The sequence below is a fragment of the Peromyscus eremicus genome, chromosome 12 (assembly GCF_949786415.1).
Source record: "Peromyscus eremicus chromosome 12, PerEre_H2_v1, whole genome shotgun sequence".
NCBI classification, from domain to species: Eukaryota; Metazoa; Chordata; class Mammalia; order Rodentia; family Cricetidae; genus Peromyscus; species Peromyscus eremicus.
This window is the reverse complement of record NC_081428.1, coordinates 72,271,272-72,294,559: the sequence shown is the minus strand read 5'-3', so window position 1 is coordinate 72,294,559 and position 23,288 is coordinate 72,271,272. Positions and strand designations below refer to the sequence as shown.

At 46.5% G+C, this 23,288-nt stretch overlaps 1 protein-coding gene across 3 annotated transcripts in view; it reads left to right on the top strand.

Moving 5' to 3' along the window:
* The window catches only part of Tango2 (transport and golgi organization 2 homolog), a 51,218-nt gene that overhangs the window by 9,655 nt on the left and 18,275 nt on the right, over nt 1-23,288 (top strand). For all 3 annotated transcript variants that reach the window (XM_059277367.1, XM_059277366.1, XM_059277368.1), the window contains exon 2: nt 14,197-14,290. In XM_059277367.1, coding sequence (XP_059133350.1) covers nt 14,235-14,290 — 56 coding nt within the window. In that variant the 5' untranslated portion in view covers nt 14,197-14,234. The remainder of the gene's footprint in view (nt 1-14,196; nt 14,291-23,288) is intronic.

Here is a 23,288-nt window from a genome sequence, read left to right as displayed (position 1 = left end):
ATGCTCTTAACCATTGAGCCAACTCTCCAGCCCCCTAGATCCAAACTCTTAGATGTCTTATCACCTCTCAGCACCACCACCCCATGAGGGTGGAAGGCTGAGTTTGGGATGTATCCAACCCATAGCGTCTGTGAATAGCCAGGAAAGAAACCACCTCTCCAGATATGAGAGCCCAAACTGGGGTGAAGGCTAACTGCTGCACCATTGAAGCCTGGGATGCTGCCAGACCTAAGGCGGCAGAAGTCAGATGAAGTGGGGCAGGCTGGATGGCTCAGTAAGATACTCAGGGATTGGCTGTGCATTTGAGATGCCCAGTTGTTGCCCCTGCCTTGCACCATCCAAACAGACAGACAAGGCCAATCGAAAAGCCAGAAAAGGGGATCTCACGTTGGAATAGGAAAGGAGTTATTCCTATGGGAAATTTTAGCCAAGTATGGCATATACCTGTGATCCCAGGACTTGAGGTAAAGGAAGAGGACTTCAAAGTCAACCTTGGCTCTATAGTGAGTTCAAAGCTGTTGTAACTTAAAATTCAGGTTCATGGGAAGGACCTGAAATGAGATCAGGCCTCAAAAGAACTTTGTTATTGGCAGAGTGGGCCCTCAGGTCCAAAGAAGAGCTTCGTTTGGAAGGATAGCTGCTATGTGTATCATGACGGGGGACCTGAAGGAGAGATTCCCGAGGTTCAGTCCGTTATCATGTTGGGACATGGCAGCATACAGGCAGATGTGGTGCTGGAGAAGTAGTTGAGAGTCCTACATCTTGCAGGCAACAGATAGTCGTCTGTCTCACTGGGTGTGGCTTAAACATATGTGAGACCTCAAAGCCTGCCTCCACAGTGACACACTTCCTCCATAAGGTCACATCTACTCCAATAAGGCTACACCTAACAGTACCACTCCCTTTGGGGCCATTTTCTTTCAAACCACTACAACCTCTCAATTCTAGACTAGAGATATAGCATGGCCATAGACAGCCATGAAGGGGTCTTAAAGGGAAGAATCTTCCCTTCAAAATGTGGAGAACAAAGGAGTTTTGTGACTCAGATTTTTCAGGGAAGGTAGGCAGACTCCATACCAGGGGACTGAGCGCACTTGCCGAAGCAGAGGCAACACTGGGTAGGACTTAGTGTTGGGTTCAGGCCTTGCTTTTTCCACAGAAGCCTGAATGCTCTGACACTCGACAGTTACCTCATACACCTGACAGTTCTTTGTCCTGAGGGACCAGACTACCTGGGCTACATGAGACCTTGTCTCAAAAAGCAAAAAGAACAACAACAACAAAAAAAAGAAATTTTGCTGTGATATAAGACTTGCTAGGCAGCTCCACAAAGCTGAAGGAAGGGATGGTAGGTCATGAGGCAGGCATGTAGATACCCACACCCACCAAAAAGAAAGGAGCCTCAACTGGAGAATGGAGTCCTGGGAGGAGTGGAGAGACCTCAGACAGTCTGAGTGGACAGTGAATGCTGGGACAGTTCTTGAAAGCATTATTAGCAAATGGGCCAGGAGTGTCTGAAAACTGTCCTTCCCCATCAGCTGTGTACCAAGAATAGTTCAGCTGAGTGTGGTGACACATGCATTTAATCCCAGCACTTGGCAGGCTGAGGCAGGCAGATCTCTGAGTTCGAGGCCAGGCTGGTCTACATAGTAACAGGGAGAGACCCTGTCTAAAGAAAGAAGAAAAAAAAAAAGCTCAATTGCAGGGCACTTTCTCATTTTGAATTGGCTAGCTCTTAAGACCAGGGAATCTGAGCCCTGGTTCTGGGAAGACTTCCACCAGCAGCCTTAGGAGACTGGACTCCTTCCCTTCACATCTGGCACATCCTTCTGGCAGGGCCCAGAGGTGCTCAATAACACCAGTGTGTGTAGGTGCACTGAAAGTTCTCCTTCCTGGTGGTGACTGTGCCGTGACTGAGGTTCAGTCCTAGCGTCCCTCCCCCTCATCTTCCTGGCATAGTCCATTGGCAGGGACATCACCAGGTCCCAGGTGCTGTTATTCCTGGACTTCACCCAGCAGAGGCCACATGTGCCCTATAGAGCATTCATTCTAGTTAGGGCTGGCCCAGTACCTATTTGCCAGAGCCAGCCATGACTCTGGTGATATAGCTGGAGGTAGGGAGGCTCCATAGCTAAGGACAGGTCAGAAAGAGCTGGGATACCCTTAGGGTTGGCAGCATTGATTGTCACAGGACACTGAGACTGTCCTCTGTTATGTTGTCTGTATATATGGACCTTGGCTGTCTTCAGACATGGGCAGATCTGTATAGTATAGATGTTTATCAATTCATTGTGTGTGGACCAGCCCCACCCCACCCCCAACCCCATGTTCTAGAAAGTGGGCAGCTCTCTTCAGAGCATACACCAGGACTCTGGTCTGGGAGGAATTCCCATGCAGGCAGGGGCAGTGTGTGGGGGTGTCAGTTGTGTGCTTTGCACATACTGGAGAATCTTTGACCACTTTTCCTTCCATTATCTGCCTAAGGCATTCTAATTTTCTGTACACACTCCAAGAATGAAACTAATGCCAATAAAGTATGGGACCGACTATACTTTTTTAATAATAATACTCAATTTTAAGATCTGTTTATTTATGTATTTTATGTATATCGGTTTTGGTCTGCATGTATGTCTGCACCCCAGAAGAGAGCATCATTTTACAGATGGTTGTGAGCCATCATGTGAGTGTTGGGAATTGAACCTGGGTCCCCTGGAAGAGCAGCCAGTGCTCTTAACTGCTGAACCATCTCTCCAGCCCCTGTAATACTCAGTTTTTATAGTTCAAATCTAACCTGTCTCCTATAGGCTCATGTTTTCCTTGTTCCCCAGCAGGCATCACAGTTTTGGGAAACTGGAACCTTCAAGGGGTAAGGCCTAGTTGGTGAAGGTGGGCACAGTGGATCACACCTTTAATTTCAGCATATGGGAGGCTGAGGCCAGTGGTTCTTTGTTAGTTTGAGGCCAGCCTGATATGTATAGTTCCAGGACAGCCAGAGCTGAGACCCTGTCTCAAATAACAACTAAAGACAAAAGAAGAAAGTCGGTCATTTGTAGGTAGAGTTTTCCTGTCCCAGTCGCCTGCTCCTAAGTAAATACACAGAGGCTTATATTACCTATACATTCTCGGCCAATAGCTCAGGCTTAATACTAACTAGCTCTTACAACCTAAATTAACCCATTTCTATTAATCTATGTTTTGCCATGTGGCTCACAGCTTGTTACCTCATTTTCTACATGTCCAGCTTGCTCAGAGGCTGGCTGGCATCTCCCTGACTCTGCCCTCCTTCCCATCATTCTCAGTTTGATCTCCCTGCCTGTACTTTTTGCCTGGCTATCAGCCAATCAGCGTCTTATTAACCAATGAGAGTAATACATATTCACAATGTACAGAAGGATTATTCTAAAGCATTTCCTCCTTTTTGTCTTTTGGTTTTAACCTTAACATAGTAAAACTATATATCACAAAACAGTTATTAAGAATTACAGTTACGCCGGGCGGTGGTGGCACACGCCTTTAATTCCAGCACTCGGGAGGCAGAGCCAGGCGGATCTCTGTGAGTTCGAGGCCAGCCTGGACTACCAAGTGAGTTCCAGGAAAGGCACAAAGCTACACAGAGAAACCCTGTCTCGAAAAACCAAAAAAAAGAAAAAAAGGAAAAAAAAAAAGAATTACAGTTACAATATCTAGTTTATTTGTATTTGACAAAATTAGAGAAAATATTCTGTCATTTATCTTTGTGACTTCAAAGTTTTGTATCTAATTTACCTTTTAGCATAACTAAGGAAAACTATAACTGTCTAGTCTTCAACTCTATCAAAGACCCTAGAAGGATGTAATGTTACCTAGTGACAGGGACATCTGGCTGCCTGGACAGTCACCCAAAGCTCCTGTGTAACATTGGGACATCCAACTCCGGCCTACAGGCCTAGCATATTTGACAGACTTTCCTGTGAAGCAGGGAATTTTGAAGGACTGTCCTACCTTGTCTTGGCAAAGCTCGGCAATAGCGTTTCTTGCATCCTACTGGTCCAGTGTGGACAGTAACTGTCAGCAATTGAGGCAAGGGCAGTTTATTTGCCCACATGGCTAGCTTTTGCCATAAAGAAAGCAAACTCCGGGGCTGGAGAGAAGGCTCAGAGGTTAAGAGCACTGGCTGCTCTTCCAGAGGACTGAGTTCAATTCCCAGCAACCACATGGTGGTTCACAACCATCTGTAATGAGATCTGGTGCCTTCTTCTAACCTGCAGGCATACATGCAGGAAGAACACTGTATACATATGAATGAATGAATGAATGAATGAATGAATGAATGAATGATAAATAAATAATAAAAAGTTCCCATTCTTAAAAAAAAAAAAGAAAGAAAGAAAGAAAGAAAGAAAGAAAGAAAGAAAGCAAACTCCATAGGAAGTTTCTTTGATGTTCATCATCCTCTTTGAAGTAATTGGTGCTGCCAGGAGCAGATGTGTCTCACTTTCATGAAAAGCCTTAGGTTATTAAAACATTTTAAATGCCATATTCTGTAGGTCTTTGAAGTGTTTGAAGATTACCTATCTGTCTGAAATATATCTCTGTATATCTAGAAAACCTAACTAACATGGCCATAAGTTTGATACATATGGGTAACTATTATAGATGACTAATTATTAACATGTATTTTTAAGCTATACATTATATATTTTTATACATTATATTTTTAAATGAGCTACTTGAGCACAATATCCCAAACAAGAGTAGAAACACACATACAACATAATAAAAATAACCTCAAATTTGTATCAATTTGTACAAAAATCCATATCAACATAAAATATTGGAGACTAGTAGTTGTTTTTTTTGTTTAAAAGTAGATTTAATAATCTACCTTTTTATCATATGTCTATATCCCCCTTTTCTTTTTAGAACGAGATCCCTGAATCTAATCTCCTTTTTTCAGCTTTTTTCTTGACCATTACCAATAACAACTTGTAACCAACCCCCCTAAACAAAGACAAACATTCACAAGTTACTTTTAGAAATATGGTCATAGTTCTCTAGACTACTTCCTGTTGACTGGGGGTGCTGGTAATCTTTAGGGGACCCTGAGAAAATTTAGGATTATGGTCAAGTCCTGACTGTAGTATTTTGTGAGACTGGATCATCTCAGCCAGTAGCCCTGAAGTTGTTCTGGGGGCAGAACTCAGAGGAAACTGCAATACAGGTGCTCTGAAATGTTGGATCATCTGGGGCATCTGTTCCCATCGAAGATTTTTCAGGGGGGTCTTCCTTGATCAAACCTAATTTTTCTTAATCCAGAATGAATCCAGTAAAGACAACAGAGTAACATAGTTATCCAGACTCTGTGTATTTTCCGTTTTTACATGGCTTATATTTTTCATTACTCTTCCTTTTTTAGGGACTTTATTTTAAAACTATATTTTTTAATCTAAGACTTGTGCATATTCTTTTTTTCTCTCTCTTTCCCAAGCCTACACATGTTTTTAAACACACTGTGACCCGTTTAGAGACTCTTTTTGTCTGAATCTGTCCTTCACTGAGCATCTGTAACCTTTTCTGTCTGCATGAGCAAAAAACCTGCTGTGTAACTTAGATCACAGCGTGCTGGTGCTGGCTCCTCCCCTTTGGTTCCCTGCATCTAGTCTCATGACGGAGGTACATTTACTGCCAGCTCTGGGTGCCATGTTTACCACCCCAACTCTGGGAAGTTTCTAGGTTCATGCCGCCACTGAGTAGCGTGCCCTCGCTGCTCATAAACACCATATATGTGTTTGGTGGTCGTGCCTCTTAAAAGAGCTGCCTGTTTTTTGCTGTTAGCACCAAGCCAGGAAGCTGTCTCTTAAAGGAGCTGTGCCTCTGCTCACCACCAGCAAACAGAGCCCACTGGAGAAAAGCCATGCTTGACTCTGTTCTTGTATGTCTAGAATCCTTTTTAAGCTTTGTCAGGTTTTATGTGGAAATTTCAGCCCCATGTTGGAACGCCATATGTAGGTGGAGTTTTTGTGTCTCAACCACCAAATAACCACACAGAAGCTTATATTACTTATAAATGTTTGGATGATAGCTCAGGCTTATTACTAACCAGCTCTTATAACCTAAATTAACCCATTTCTATTTATGTTTTGCCACGTGACTCATCACTTGTTACCTCATTTTGTACATGTCCTGCTTGCTCAGAGGCTGGCTGGCATCTCCCTGACTCCAAGCTCCTTCCCATCATTCTTGGTCTGATCTTCCCACCTGTTCTTTTTGCCTGGCTATCAGCCAATCAATTATTAAATTATTAACCAATGAGAATAATACATATTCACACTGTTCAGAAGGATTATTCCACAGCAGTCATTAGGGACAGGGTGGGCCTTTGAAGGTTATACCTAGCCCTGGTTCAAACTACTGTCTGCTCCTTGGTCCCCCATGACACGAGGCCTCTACTGCATGCTCAGTCATGGTCTCCACCATGCCTTCCCTGCCACAATGGTCAGAAACTATGAGCCAAAATCATCATTCCTCTTCAAGCGGTTTCTTTCAGATGTTGTCCCAGTGAAACTAAAGAAACTAATGTGGAAAACTGACTGGAAAGGTTGGGTTGTTTTTGCAACCAAACCTGACCATGTGGTTTTTTTTAAGCCTTTGGAACTGTTCTGCAAGGTGGATTTACAAGTTCGGAGATGTAGGCTAGAGAAGCTCCAGAGTGTCTTAAGCTTCATTCACTGGGCGGTTCTGGTGTAGTTGAACGGGCAGGGTGCTGCCAGAAACACAGGTGGCAAAGACTGGCAAATAATCTGTCTGCATCCTGTTAGTGTCCTGAAATGTTGAATGAAGCTAAATAAGCTCAAAACTAATGGACTAATCCATTTGTTGGAGGAAATTTAATCAGGTTCCTAATGAGAATTAGGAGCAAAAAGAATGAAAGATATGGAAAAAGCATAGTTTGGCCAGGAAGGGAGCATGGATATATTGAAAAGTATATATGAAGCTAGAGTGGCCAGAGCTGTTAATGGCATCTTGGGAGGCAGAGACAGGTAGCTCTCTGTGTTGAAGACCAGCTGGGCTACATAGTGAGTTCCAGGACAGCCAGGGCTACACAGAGAGACCCTGTCTCAAAAATAAAAAAGTAAATAATAATAATAATAAAATCGACAACACAAACAAGCCACATACTTAGTACTATGACAGGAATACCTTGAGGGCATTTCAGGAGGTGACCGGACCTCACCCAATCAAAGGCTCTAGGGTAGAACACTGAAAACTCATTTGAGAAGAGTGAGATGTCAAGCTTAAGTTCCCTAGTTGATCAGGATCTGTCTCCCTGCTGGAGACTTGGTAGATGTGTTAGAATTGGGGAAATGGGCTTCCCTCTGGCCCAGGTGTCTAGATTGATGGTTCAGGCAGGACTAAGGAATCTGTGTGGCTGTTCTGTGGATGTCAAACCCTGTACTTGACAATATTAAGTAAAGCCTCAGACCTAGCAGTGGGGATCATCCCCCTTAGGTTCTGTGTCCTCCCCGGGGACATTCAGGGAAGGAGCTTGTCCTTCCTCTCAGGTGAAGTACAGTGGAAGGCTCTTGGAATCACTGGTGTTGCTAGTTGGACTTTTGAAATGCTGCATGTGTGTGCAGTGTTTTGCATTCAGGGAGTTGTGAATCTTCTCTGACAAGGAGTGTCTTAGGTAGGGTTACTATTGTGATGAAACACCATGACCTAAACAAAGCAAGCTGGAAGGAAAGGGTTTATTTGGCTTACAAGAAGTCAGGACAGGAACTCAAACAGGGCAAGAACCTGGAGACAGGAGCTGATGCTGAGGCCATGGAGGGGTTCTGCCCATAGCTTGCTCAGCCTGCTTTCTTGTAGAACCTAGGACCACTAGCCCAGGGATGGCAGCACCCACAATGGTCACATTAAGAAAATGCCCATAGGTTTGCCTACAGCCCAATCTTAAGGAGGCATTTCTCAGTTGGGGTTCCCTCCTCTCAGATGACTCTAGTCTGTGTCAAACTGACATAACATTAGCCAGCACAATGGACATACTCTTGAATTCTGAGCGTTTACTGGCCTTCTGGTTTTTTTTTTTTTTTCCCTATTTTCAGAGAGTCTATTTTCAATTAAAATTTGTTACACCACTACCAAAAATGAGTTTGTTTTGGCGCGTGCGCGCGCGGACACACACACACACACACACACACACACACACAGAAAAAGAAGAGTGCTGTGTGCTGCCAGAGTGCTGTGCTGGAAACAGGCTGCTTAGGGAAGGCAGGGGTTCTTGGGGTTTCTTTTTGTTTGTTTGTTTTTTGTTGTTTTTTTTCCAGATAGGGTTTCTCTGTGTAGCTTTGGAGCCTGTCCCGGATCTCACAGAGATCCGCCTGCCTCTGACTCCCAAGTGCTGGGATTAAAGGTGTGTGCCACCATGCCCAGCTTCTCGGGGGCTCTTCCTGTTACTTTATGTACGGGAGTGTTTTGCTTGCATGTGTGAACGGGCACTGTGTGCACTGCCCAGTGCTAATAGATAGAGGACTGTCAGACTCCTAGAGGTACAGACATTATGTGGGGCCTGGGAACTGAACCCAGATCCTCTACAAGAGCTGTGCACACTCTTGTGCCCTGAGCCGTCTTTCCAGCCCTTGTTGGCTTTTCGATGAAAACATTTGGGAGCTACAATAGCCAAGGTCCAAGGGGACCTGGTGGCTAGGTTTCTCAGGCTAGTAGCAGACCTTGTCAATGTCCATGGTGATGGTTTTACAGGCTTACAGGACGCAAGAATTGCAGGGACATAGAGGCTTGCTCCTAGACCAGAGGTTCTCAACCTTCCTAATGCTGCAGCCCTTTAATACATACAGTTCCTCATGTTGTGATAACTCCCGACTATAATATAAATATCTGATATGCAGTCCCTAAGAAAGGGTCAGTCAACCCAAAGGGGCCGCAACCCACAGATTGAGTACCGACGTCCTAGGGTTGTTTGTTTTTTGAAGGAAGGTCTTAGGCCAGGCAGTGTGTGGCAGGGTTGGATTTCCTCCTCAAGTGCTTGATGTGTAAAGCTGTAAGGATGAAGAATAGGTTGCGATAGAAACCCTTGAATGTTCAGGGTGCCAGGAATGTGAAATGCCACTGAGGGCAGAACCTGGAGGCAGTGAGTGGAGCCAGCTCACGTGTGCTCCAGCAAAAGGACTGTGAGCTGGGGCTGGCCAAGCCCCGTGGAGCCCACATCACACTGCATGTCCTGGATGTCAGACTTGCAGCTACAGAATTTAATGTCTTCCCTAGTGGGTTTCTGTCTTGTTTTGATCTAATCTTTCCTTCCTGTGTAGGGTGGCTGTGTTTAGTCTGGATTTGACCAGACAGCCCATGATCAGGCACAGGCTCCAACAACAGTTTCTGGCCCCGTAGACACTTGGGGGGGTAATGTCTTGGTAGGGCAAAGATGCAGGTACAACTAGGCTCAGTGGACTGGACTGTGGAAGTAGCCTGCATGGAGTGGAGCCTATTATGGGCGTAGGGTCCAGCCTTTCAGGAGGAGTGTAGTGACTCTAGCAGTCTCAGATGGGGAAGGGAGTGGGAAGGCTAGTGTTTCTTTAGGAAGGAGAGGCTACCATATGGCCTTAGACCAGGTACCCCCCTCTCTGAGCCACTGTGTGGTGACTTCTTGTAGGTCTGCGGTTTAGGTGTTGGTGAAGAAACCCCAAGACCACCTTCACTCCAGGAGATTTGATAGGAGGACGCAGAGTTCAAAAGGCTCCTGTATTCATGTTCCTAGTTTATTACAGGGGATGGGTGCAGATTAAAATCCACAGTAGGCAAGGGACAGAGGCTCCTGTTTGCGAGTTCTCAGTGGAGCTGCGTGCCCCTGCTGAGTTCTCAGCAGTGCTGTGTGGTGAAACACACATGGCATTTCCCAGCAGCCTGCTAACCTGGGTACCCAGGGTTTTACAGGGATTTCATTTGTGGGGTTTGGCGGATTGCTAGTCTGTGTGGCTGACCTCACTTTGTATCCAGCTGATAACTACATGGCCCAAGGCCACCATCACAAGTCACAGTGACATAGGCTTCATGTCAGTGAGGACACTTTTCCCAAAAGACATTCCAAAGAGACTAGTTGGTATGTGCAGGGTGTGGGTAGCCCAGGTCTGCTGTCCTGCACATACGCTGGCTGCCAGGGAGAGCCCTGGGCAGAGCTGTGTACTTGTGTTGGTGGAGATCACCCCAGGAAGTGGAGTGCTAAATGTTGTAGGCAGGCCAAGGACAGTGTGAGCCCTCTGCCCAGTGACAAGTGGGTGTGAGGTTCCGGCTCTGGACTCCATACACTTTAACCTCAGGAACCTGTGGCACAGATCCCAGTTCCTGGGCTGGCACTTGTCCGCATGGTCTGTCTTGGCACTTGTTTGGGGCTTTCAGAGACAGACTTCATGCTCTCCTCACCCATTTCCACAGATGTCCAGAGAGGGTTTTTTTAGGTTTTGTTCTTATTTTTCATTTTATTGTATGTGTGTGGGTGTTTTCCTCCATGTATGTCTGTGTACCACATATGTGCAGTGGCCATGGAGCCCAGAAAAGGCACTGGATTCCCTGAAACTGAGGTTACAGAGGGTTGGCAGCCACCATGTGCACGCAGGGAAATGAACCGGGTCCTGGGAAGAGCGGCCAGTGCTCCCCGCTGCTGGCGAGCTGTTTCTCCAGATCTTCCAGGAGTTTCCTCTCCTTTTTTCCTCTCTCGATGGTGACTGGGCTAATCTGACCTCAGGCAATTGCAGAATCCTGTATGACCCTGGTCACTCAGGCTTTTTTGGGTGCCAAAGACAGAAATTCCACTGAACTCATTAGCTAATGAGCCCAGGGGTGGCTCCAGGCGAGGTAGAGGTATCACCAGGAAAACCAGGCTCATCTCTCCTCCAGACATGGCCGTCATGCACTGCCTTATGGCCTTTGAGGACTCTTGTGGTACATGTCTCCTGCGGTCCCATGGGCTCTGCTGGTCCCAGAGACCATGGGAAGTGCCTGGCATGCTCAGGGGTGTTGACCCTGTGAGGTGGCTTTGACCATTTACATACTCACTTTCCTCTACACAATGTGGTAATCAGGAGGCTAGGGGATGGACTCAGGGTTTACTGTCAGCCCTGCAGGTCAGCAGGAGCAAGAAGGGGCCTAAAAGAGCAGCATGTCTGAGGACCCCACCAGGCCCAGAAAGAGCATCGGAACTCCATCGGTGCTAAGTTGGAGACACCCGGCACTCGCAGGGGCTTGCCAGCAGCTTCTTGGGGGAAATACCTGGGCTCAGGGGAAAGAAGGATCTGCTGTGGGAGAGGTGCAGTAGGAAAGGTGTGAGGGCTGGTTTGCTGGCCAGAGAGGGCAGAGGGGCTGATGGGCAGCGGGCCTGGCTTGAGTGGGGGGTGAGGGATTGGAGAGAAAGGCAGTTCCTGATGGTCCCCTCCCAGGGGCTGGCTTTCCTCTGGTTCTTCTCTCCCAATGACTGCGTCTTCATCGAGGCCGCAGCCCTGGGCTCTGCCAGCACCTCCAACTCCAGGCTGCCTGGAGACACATCGATGGCCTTCCTGTGGACCATGGAGCCCTCCCTACCACTCCAACCTAGAAGGCTGGTCTACTGCCCGCCTGGGCCAGCTAAGATGGCAGGTCCTGCAGCTGAATTGGAGAAACACACTTTCTCTGGCTATGTCTGGTGACAGTGGCCAGAACTACTTCTACCAGTGGCTCTACCCAGTAGCTGGGTACACAGCCCAGGAGCTGGCTTTTGCGTGTATTGTTGGTCCAGGAGCCCCCATCCACAGCAGCTGGCAGGAGGAACATGGGCATCCTGAGACCCAGTGTGATGTCAGTTCCTTGCACTGCCTCTGGCTAACTGCTGGACCGTCTCATTAGCTGTGTCCAGCCTGCTTGTGAATTTGCCACCTCTCTGTGACACACACACACACACACACACACACACACACACACACACACACACACACACAGATCTACCAGCTCTATAGTTCCTATAGCGTCATTTCTCAGGGAACTTTATAAAGTTCTTTTTGTACTCTGTGAACCCTGGTTTGTTCTCTGTTACTTTTTCTACTCTGCTTTTGTTTTCCTAGAATCATCATGGCCAGTTTGTGATATGCATGTCAATCTTTCTTGATAGCCAAAGTCACTGAATTTCAGGGTCCCTGGCCCCAGAGCGTGACTCTGTCTCTGTTTCATGGAATGCTAGGTACACACCATTTCTCAGAGACCACCCCCTTTTAATTAAAAAAAAAAATTATGTGTATGAATGTTTTACCTGCATGTTCATGTATGCACCATGTGTGTGCCTGGTACCCACAGAGGCCAGAATAGATGCTCTGAGACTAGAGTTACCGATGGTTGTGAGCCACCACATGGGTGCTGGGGATTGAACCTGGGTCCTCTGGAAGAACAGCCAGTTTTGTTTCTTTTTTATTGTTCTTTATTATTTTTATTTTATATGCATTGGTGTTTTGCCATGAGTATTGGGTCCCCCTGGAACTGGAATTATGCAAAGTTGTGAGTTGCCGTGTGGGTGCTGAGAATTGAACCCAGGTCCTCTGGAAGAGCAGTCAGTGCTCTTAACCACTGAGACACCTCTCCAGCCCCACAGCCAGTTTTCTTAATCACTGAGCCATCACCCCAGTTTGCCAGCTAGTCTGGGGGCAGACACATCGTGGCATTGTCCATGGAAGGCTTTCTTAAGCCTGCCTGCTTCCCCGGGGCACTCAAGCAAGCAACAGCCGTGGCAGGCTGTGGCCTGAGCCCGCTCTACTACCGTGGCAGGCACTGCTTTGGTGGCAGGCCTGATGTGGTGGAGACAACCAAGGCACAGTCAGCAAGAATTCCATTTCATAGACCTAAGAATTAGAATTTCCAGTGTCTGTCCCAGGGATATCCCTGGTATCCCTGGTATCCCTGGAGCTGGGGCCTCTTCCAAGGCTGTAGTAGCTGTTAGGATTTCTGAAAAAGTAAGTGACAGCTGTCTCCAGGTCTCCAGACCATGCTTTCTCCTAATGTGCCCACAGAGGCTGTGAAGGCCCTCATCTAGGGTGATGCCCTGTGTAGCTACATGGAGACAGAGGGTATAGCTGCTCTAACCTATAGAGGCTGGGCTGGGCCTGGGTTTCTCATGCTGGTCTCCTGCACAGAGAGCCATCAAGAACCTGACCCACAGACCCATCTTACGTGTGTGCTGCCTCCTAGGGAGGTACCCAAACTCAAGTGGCCATGTCATGCTTAGCACCTTAGTACTAAGCACTGACCCTACCCAAACCTGAGAGTGAACCCAGCCTGACCTGACCCCCAGCTACCCTGACCTCCGAGGCATCTTCCATCTGTTCCTTTGTAATAGGGGTGGTCTCCTGTGGACATACATATGCTCACAAAGACAGTGTCACGCTGTGCACAAATACCATACACAGGTGCACATGAACATAGAATGTACATGTCTGCAGAGTGACACACACATTCCTGTACTTAGGCCTCACATCTGTGCACACTGCCCCTCTGCTCACTGCTTGGCCTCCTCAGTGCTGGAACAGTTTCTTGGTTGTCCCAGATTTCAGCTGTTGCATTGGCTGTGTCCTGGAACTATGCCACTAAATCATTGCACCTGTATACATTTCTGGGTTCTTTGAGTCTCCTTTCCAGAGTTGGTGCATCTAGATTGGGTCTAATCTCAGAACTAGAAAGTATGGGGAAATGCCTTCTGGGCCCCAGAGGCTCTGAGGCATGGGGTGCATGCTCACATAGCACCCAGGTGTGTGTGCACATGCCCAGCACAGGTTTCTGCCTACTAATGTGGGTATGTAGAACCCTTAGGTCCTTTGGGGTGGTAGGTGTGTGTGCTGGACAAAGGTCTGCAGGACTATGTGTCACAGATCACCCCAGGTGAGTGGGCCGGCCTTGGGGTGCCGTGGGCCGAAGTGAAGGTATCTCCCTCAGTGCCATTTTAGGGGAGAGGGTTTGCTGTCCCTTACCCTAGCTTTATGGGTGGTTCTATTGCTGCTGCTGTCCCTTCCAGCTCCACTCACCACCCCCGTGTGGCGTGCCCAGGGTCAGGGAGTGTCGTGGTGGTGGAAGTTACAAGACCTGGTTCTCACTTGTTCACCCCACTCCTGGTGGTGTGTTCTGGGCCACTGAGGCATCTGAAAGGCCCTGTGACGCTGCTGTTCATGGCTCACTGTTCTCCTTTTCCCACAGACCTTGGGACCGTGTGAGCAAAGCCTCCCTTGCAACCCATGTGCATCATCTTCTTTAAGTTTGATCCTCGTCCCGTTTCCAAAAATGCATACAGGTAATGAATGCCCTTGTTCTGCCTCTGCCGTGCTGCTGGGCCTGGGGTACATGGCTGCTCCTCGCCACTGGGGTGCCATGTATGCAAGAGACAAGGGCAGGCTGCTGGGTGTGTGGGCCAGCCTCTGAATAACTACGTCCTGGTCTCTGGAGGCAGGCCTGGTCTGGCTGTCCTGGACAGTGGCTGCTTAGCGTGGGGTGCTGGGAGGGCAGAGTGACGAGGTGCAGTTCTGTGGGTTGTGATTAGGGTCACCGCTGCAGAATTCGGGTGGTGGTGACAAGAGTTGGTTTGGGTGAGCGATCTGGATAGCAGCAGATTGAGGGAAGCATCTGTGGGTTTTTGGCTCTCACTCTCAAGAGTGAGGAACCTGGAGTACCAGCCAAGGACTTGGGAAACAGTGGGCAGGGAAGGGTGAACTGGGGGCCAGCCCGCCCTACTCTTCCCTACGTGTGAACTCAGGACAGTAGTAGCCCCTTCATTCCCCAGGACATGTCAGTGTTTATTCGTCCATGTAGAGAATATGGCAGAGAACTAACCCACAGCTAGAAATGGACTTCAGAACTCCCCTCTCATGAATTTGCCTGGAGCATTTTCAGACTTTTAAGATGCGTTATAGCAATGACCTGAGTGGTTTCAGCGAGGTTCTCATGCTGAGTCACTATTCACTATGCAGAATGGCAGAGACACCACTGTGCCTGTCACAGTGACTGAGTTTCCTCATTTCAGGAACAGCGATAGGAATGCTGGGACTTAGCATTTCTCTTCCTGCAGAGGACAGACAGCATAGTTGGATCAGGCTGAAGGAGGCAATTCTAGTGGCCCCTGGCAGAAGATCTAAGGGAGTCAGGGTCCAGTCTGCAGGTGGAATCCCGCAAGGGAAGTGATAGGAAGAACACCGAGGGGCTGGCTGGTGAGAAGTGAGCAGGAATATACAACAACAAACAGGAGAAACAGCCCTACTCCAGTGCCCAGAGCAGAGCCCTGGGTGTCCACAGTGGGGGTGCTGGGAGGTGGCCTGCTGCTCTGCTAGAGGACACCACCCACTTGCAGTTCACAACTGTCTGTAACGTGAATTCCAAGGAACACAGTGCCCTCTTCTGGCCTGCACAGAGACACCAGGTACTCCAGTGATGCACAGATATATGTAGGCAGAACACCATAGACACACAATCTTTAAAATTAAAAAGCTGGGTGGCAGTGGCACACGCCTTTAATCCCAGCACTCGGGAGGCAGAGGCAGACGGATCTCTGTGTGTTTGAAGCCAGCCTGGTCTACAGAGTGAGTTCCAGGACAGCCAAGGCTACTCAGAGAAACCCTGTCTTGAAAAAATAAAAAAGAAAGTAAGCAGTAAAGTATGGATCTGAGCCTTCGCGTACTAAGTTGAGAAGTGGTTCAGCCCACTCCTCTGCTCTCCTCAGCCCTTATATTCATGTGAGCTCCCTTGCACCAGCAAAAGCAAAATTGTGTTTCCATCTGGGGTGACCCAGCCCAACAAACAGTTCCTTAGTCTTGAGTGACGTGTGAATCCCAGGGTTGGCCAGAGCCCACTTGATAGTTTGTTCATTGAAGACCACCTGCAGGTAAAATTAAAATGGGAAGAAAGAAGGATAAGAAATCGGCAAGTTTACATCACGTACAGGTAGGTAGTAAAGACCCGTGAGAGCCGAGTGTGCAGCACACACCTGGAATCCCAGTCACACAGTGGGGCTCGGGCAGGACAACTCAGACCGGCAGCAAGAGGTAGCACCACCACTATCCCCTTTCCTGGGGTCACCATGTATTCACTGGCTTCCTCTCCACCATGCTCAGATGTTAACAGATCCATATGGGCAGAAATCTCTGTCCAGCTTTAGGGGGCTGGAGTTTAGCTGTTCCTCTCCCTGCAGGGAATACTCAGAGCGTGTGCCTGCGGCAAGCTCCACCCACCTCATCCTTCCAGCAATCCTGGCCTCTGAGGGCAATCTCTGGGACTTACCAATCACCACCTGGGGCCTCACTGAAAATCACCTTCACATCCAATTAGTCTGAGACCCTGGGGACCAACCTTTATTCATTCAGTTGGAAACCAGATGTGGTTCACATCTTTTAATCACAGCACTTGGGGATGCAAGCAGGAAGTCCAAGGCCAACCTGGACAACATGAAATTCTGAAAGAAAGAAAAGATTGATCACAAAGCCAGACTTGGTCCCCAGGGCTTACTATGACTGCCACAGATGGCTTTTGAAGTGGAGAAGTCTCCTTAGGTTTGAATGAGAATGTAGTGGTTGGAATGAGAATGGTTCCCATAGGCTAATGTGTTTGAATAATTGGTCCCCAGTTGGTGGAACACTTTGGGAAGGATTAGGAGGTGTGGCTTTGTTGGAGGAGGTGTGTCACTGGGGGGATGAGATTTGAGGTCTCAAAATACTTGGGGCCATTCCCAGCATTCCCAGTGACTCACTCTCTGTCTCCAGCTTGTGGATTAAGATATGAGCTGGGGGGGATCGGAGGATGGAGAGGTAGTTCAGTGGTTAAGAGCACTGGCTGTTCTTTCAAAGGACCTGGGTTCAATTCTCAGCACCCACATGGCAGCTCACAACTGTCTGTAATTCCAAAATCTGACACCCTCACTGAGAGGACACCTGGGCAGTGCTTTAGATTTCTGCCATGATCACGAAAGACACAATCCCCAAAGAGCAGTATAGACATCCCTGAGGTCTAAAAGAAGTGAACATACATGCAGACATACATGCAGGCAAAACACCAATGCACATAAAATAATTTTTAAAATTTAAAAAAAAAGAAGGTGTGAGCTCTCGCTGTCCCTGCCACCGTGCCTTTGCTTGGCCATCATGGACTCTGACCCTCTGAAACTGTAAGCCCCAAATTAAACACTTTCTTTTATAAGCTGCCTTGGTCATGGTGTTTTTAGCACAGCAACAGAAAAGTCGACAGCTGTCGACAACCACAGGATGTTATAGTTCCTGTGTTTAAAATTCTAACCCCAGCCAGGTGTAGCAGTTCAGGCCTTTAATCCCAGCACTCCAGAGAGAGGTGGATCTCGGAATTCCAGGACAGCTATTTATCACAGCTATAGACTGAGACTCTGTCTCAAATACCAAAAAGTAAAAAATAGAAATCCTAACGGGCAGTACATCAGAATACAACTCTCTTTAGAGATAGACCTTCAAAGAAATGATTGAGGTCAAATGAAGCCACGTGAGAGGGCCTGAATCAGCACGCTGGGTGTCCTGAGAAGAGATTAGAATACAGACCTACAGAAGAATGCCGGTGTGAACAGAGATGGAAGACAGGCCCCTGGTGGAAACCGTCCCTGCCGATGCTGTGATCCTGGACTCCCAGCCTGCAGAGCTACAAGATGCCAGCCTGTGGTGATCGACTATGGCAGAGGGGAAGCCGGTGCTCCGAGATCAGTCAGCATGACGGCTTTCCCGGGGGACATCGTCCTGTATGTGGATGCTCACCTCTCCAAGGAAGACGCTTCGCTGCCAGCTTACAGCACACTGGTCTGTGTTTCTTATGGAGGTGAAGAGGCCTAGCAGATCTCACTAAATCAGCCCTGAGCAAGTGAATGAACACGAACCGTATTTTCCCAGCTTGGTGGATGAAGTTTGCTTCTGGTAGCTCCAGGGATGTCCAGTGACGGTGACAGGCTGCAGCTGTCACCTCCGTTACAGCCATAGCTTCTGACTTGTTCACTGAGAGGATGCCTGGGCAGTGCTTTAGATTTCTGCCATGATCCCAAAAGACAAAAGTCCCCATAGAGCAGTATAAACGTCCCTAAAAGTCTGAAATCTCCCAGGTCAGAATCATAAAATACAGTACTGGAGCCAGGCAGTGGTGGCGCACACCTTTAATCCCAGCACTTGGGAGGCAGAGCCAGGCAGATATCTGTGAGTTTGGGGCCAGCCTGGTCTACAAAGCGAGATCCAGGACAGGTACCAAAACTATACAGAGAAACCCTGTCTTGAAAAACAAAAAAACAAAAACAAAATACTGGAAAAGATTCTTGAAATTCTTGGGGTTTGATGTATAGATAGCTCAGTGGTAGAGAGTTGTCTAAATAAAATGCAATCAAGCAATTATTGGAGCTAAGGGTTGAACTCGGGCCCTGACTTCAACCTAGCAAAATGCCTCCTGAAGGACTAGGTCAAAAGTGAAGCAAATAAATGCCTATTACTCTGGCTGGTAATTGTGTGTATCTCAAGACCTATAACTGATCACATGAAATACTCTTACAGACAACCTAACAGCTTTGACAAGATTGACCAATAACCACAGTAAGTCAGTGTACCCTGTCCACTCACCCAAAGAGCCATGAGCTGGAGAAACTTGCATTTTTTTTTTTATAAATGGAAATGCAGTAAAAGCATGCCCTTCCATTAACTGGGGAAATGTCAGTGTTTCACTCCCATGCACAAAGCTGAAAATGATGCATTCTAATTAAAAACGTTCTTCTTGAGCATGTGGTGTGCATGCATGTATGTGGGTGCATGTCTGTGTTGAGGTACGCATGTGCACATGTGTGCATGTGTTTGTGCACATGCATGTGGAGGCCAGAGTTTCATGTTACAAGTCTTCAGACACTCTACCTTATGCATCAAGACAAAGCCTCTCAGTTGAATCCAGAGCTTGCCCATGTGGGTAGCCTAGCTAGTCAGCTTGCTCCACGGCTGGAGTTAAAGACACCCAACATTCACATGGGTGCTAGAAACTTGAGCTCAGAGCACAGATGAACCTTCGTGGGTACTGCAGTCCCTCCAAGTGTTAGCTGAGGAAGTTGTCTCTTCTCTCACCTAGGACTTGATGTGGTTGCTCATCTCTCTAGCACATCCCTGAATTACAAAGTCCCCACAAACTATCGGCAGTTCGACCTGCGATAAAAATAACCCAGCAGTCAGTGTTCTTCAGTAATTAGGCAAACACATTTCTTGCTTAAAAATAGGCAGTTGAGGTACTGGAGAGATGGCTCAGCAGTTAAGGTTTGATTCCCAGCACCCACATGGCAATTCACAGCCACCTGTAACTCCAGTTTCAGGGAATCCAGTTCCTTTTCTGGCCTCCATGGACTGCCTGTGGGTAACGCATAGACATACATGCAGGCAAAACACTCATACACAAGAATAATAAAAGGAAAAAGGTTCAAGGAAAAAGACTTTTCTTTTGGTTTTTTGAGATAGGGTTTCTCTGTGTAGACCATGCTGGCCCTGAACTCGAGAGCAACCTGCTTCTGCCTTCTGAGTGCTGGATTAAAGGAGTGTGCCACTACAACCTGGATATATAATTTTGAAAATCTTTTGTTGTTGTTACTTTATTTCTTTTTATTTTATGTGCATTTGTCTTTTGCCTGCATGTATGTCTATGTGAGGGTGTTGGAACCCCTGGAACTGGAGTTACAGACAGTTTTGAGCTGCCATGTGGGTGCTGGGAATTGAACCAGGGTCCTCTGGAGGAGCGGCCAGTGCTCTTAACCACTGAGACATCTCTCTAGTCCCAAGAAAAAATATTTTTAAAAAATAAGTAGTTGGACATCTTCCGACAGAAGGTTCTGCTTAGTCAGCTTTTTCTTTTCCTTTTTATTTATTTGTTTCACATTGCCTTTATTCGAATTATGTAAGAATCAGTTCCTGGGGCCAGCAGTCCCTGCCTGGCTCTGGGCACAGAGCTTACTAAGAGCACAGACCACCAGTAGGAGCTATTAGGTAGAAGTTTCTGTCCCATCTGCCAACTTTATTAGCATGGCACTTTCGGGTCCTGCTTGCTCCCTCTGTGTCTGGCTGGCAGCTCCAGATTCCGCCCCTTTTCATCCCAACATTTTCCTAGTCTGGCTCTCCTGCCTAACCTTATCCTGTTCAGCTATTGGCCACTCAGCTTTATTAAACCAATCACAGTGGCATATATTCACACAGTGTAAAGGAATATTCCACAGGATTTCCCTCCTTTTGTCTAAATAAAAAAGGAAGGTTTTAACTTTAACATAGTAAAATTATATACAACTAAAACAGTTATCAAGTAAGTATTACAGTTACAATATCTAGTCCATTTGTATTTGGCAAAATTAGAGAAAACACTCCATTTTCTATCCTATCTTGGTGAGTCTAAAGTTTTATATCTAATTTACCTTTTATCATAATTAAGGAAAACTATAATTATAACTATCTAGTCTTCAACTCCATCAGAGACCCCAGAAGGGTGAAATGTTACCTAATGACAGGGACATCAGGCCGCCTCGGTTCCTCTGTTCCTTTGCAGCGTTAGGGCATCCAACTCTGGCCTACAGGTCTAGCATATCTGACAGACTTTCCTGTGAAGCAGGGAATTTTGAAGGACTATCCTACCCTGTCTTGGCAAAGTTCTGCAGTCTCCTTTCTTATATCCTGCTGGTCCAGTTTGGACAGTGACTGTCAGCAATTGAGGCAAGGGCAGTTTTTTTGCCCACAATGCTAGCTTTTGCCATAAAGAAAGCAAACTCCATATGGAGTTTCTTCGATGTCCATCATGTTCTCTGGAGTACATTGGTGCTGCCAGAAGCAGACATGTCTTACTGTCCAGAAAAGTCTAAGTTATCAAAACATTTTAAATGTCATATTCTGTAGGTCTTTGAAGTGTTTAAAGATTGCCTATCTATCTAAAATATATCTCTGTATATCTAGAAAACCTAACTAACATGACTATAAGTCTAATAGTTATGGGTGACTGTTAGCCTTTTATTATCCTAAATAGCTTTTAAGGACTAAAACTTCACATTGTATAGGTACAAGCTGTATAGGTAACACCTTAAGCAAAAATAGAAACAGATGTATAAGGACAATAACCTCAAATTTATAACAATATACAAAAAAATCTCAAACAGCTGCGTGGTGGTGGCACATGCCTTTAATCCTAGCACTCGGGAGGCAGAGCCAGGCAGATCTCTGTGAGTTCAAGGCCAGCCTGGTCTACAGAGTAAGATCCAGTACAGGCACCAAAACTACACAGGGAAATCCTGTCTCGAAAAACAAAACAAAACAAAAAATAAATAAATAAATAAATAAAATATCTTAAACAGAAATAGAAACACATATGCAGTGTAACAAGAATGCCCTCAACATACAAAAATCCATACCAATGTAAATTATTTAAGAGTAGTAGTTGCTGTTTTAGTTTGAAACTTTTTTATCTTATCATTTTTATATCATATCCTCCTTTTTTTCCTTTAGAAAGAGATCTTTGAATTTAACTCTTTTGTTTAGCTTTTTTTTTTTTTTACTATCACTAATAACAACTTGTAACCAACCCCCCTTAAATGATAATAAACATCCATAACCCATTTTTTGAGAATGTGGGCATAGTTCTCTAGACTACTTCCTGTTGGTTGGGGGTACTGGTAATCTTTGAGGGAATTTGGGAAAATTTAGGATAATTGTTAAGTCTTGGCTGTAGTATTCTGTGAGGCTGGATCACTCAGTCAGCAATCTGGAAGCTGCTCTGGATACTAGATCACCTGGACCATCCGTGTCTGGTCCCCCTGCTCTGAAAATACATAAGCTTCTAAAGGTAACATATGTATCTACAATAACACAAGTATAGACTGTACATCGTATATAAATCAGCCAAGGATGATTTTTTGTTATGTGTTTGAGCAGGTAAAATATACATTATGTATCTTGTAGTTCTTCTAGGTTTCTTTATGTCTGTAGTCAGGATTTCAGGGGGGGGGGTCTTCCTTGATCAAACCTGATTTGTTTGTTTGTTTTTTCTCTGTGTAGCTTTGGAGCCTGTCCTGGAACTCGCTCTGTAGCCCAGGCTGACCTCAGACTCACAGAGATCTGCCTGCCTCTGCCTCCCAAGTGCTGGGATTAAAGGTGTGTGCTACCACTGCCTGGCAAGACTTTATTATTTTAAAACTATGTTTCCTTTTTATGATGTCTATACCTTCTCTTTTCTCTCCAAGCCTATGTATATTTTTAAACAAACTATAACCCACTTAGAGACTTTTTTTTTTTCTCTAAATCTGGCCTTCACTGAGCATCTATAACCTTTTCTGTCTGCATGAGCAAAATTTAAACTGCTGTGTAACTTAGATCATGGCGTGCTGGTGGCTGGTTCCTCCCCCTCAGTTCCCAGAGGTATGTTTACCGCCAGCTCTGGGAGCCATGTTTACTGCCCCAACTCTGGGGAGTTTGGGGTCCACATGGCCACTGAGTATCGTACCACCCATTGCTCATAAACCCCATTTAAATGTTTGGTAGCAGGGCCTCTGAAAAGAGCCTCCCTTGGTTTTTGCTGCTAGCACTGAGCCAAGAAGCTTCTCTTAAAGGAACCACACCTCTGATCACCGCCAGCAAACAGAGTCCATTGGAGAAAGGGCAGTTACCAAGAAGCTGTGTTTGATTCCGTTTTTGTGTGTTTAGAATTCTTTCCCAAGCTCACTCAGGTTTTATGTGGATGTAGTTGTGCCATGTTGGAACACCATTTGTAGACTGAAGTTTCTGTCCCATCCATCAGCTCCCGAATAACTGACAGGGAAACTTAATATTACTTATAAATGCTCTGCCAATAGCTCAGGCTTGTTACTAACTGGCATTTACACTTTAAGTTAACCCATAGGCCTTATGGTGGTACCTTTATTAGCATGACACATGTGGTGGTACCTTTATTAGCATGGCACATTCATGTCCCGCTCCCTCTGCGTCTGGCTGGCAACTCCAGACTCCACCCCTTTTCATCCCTGCATTCTCCTAGTCTGGCTCTCCTGCCTAACCTTAACCTGTTCAGCTATTGGCTAGTCAGCTTCTTTATTAAACCAATCACAGTGACGTATATTCACACAGTGTAAAGGAATATTCCACAGCAGGGGCTTCCTGGCTCCACTGTCCCCAATTCATTGTCAGGGGCAGGACCAGGTGGAAGCTGACCCTCCCTCTGGAAGAATGGGGGCTCCCGGCCAGTTCCTGTGTCATCACTGAAGCTCATGCCTCAGGAGCTATGATTTTTTTTCCTCTTAGCCACTGTGT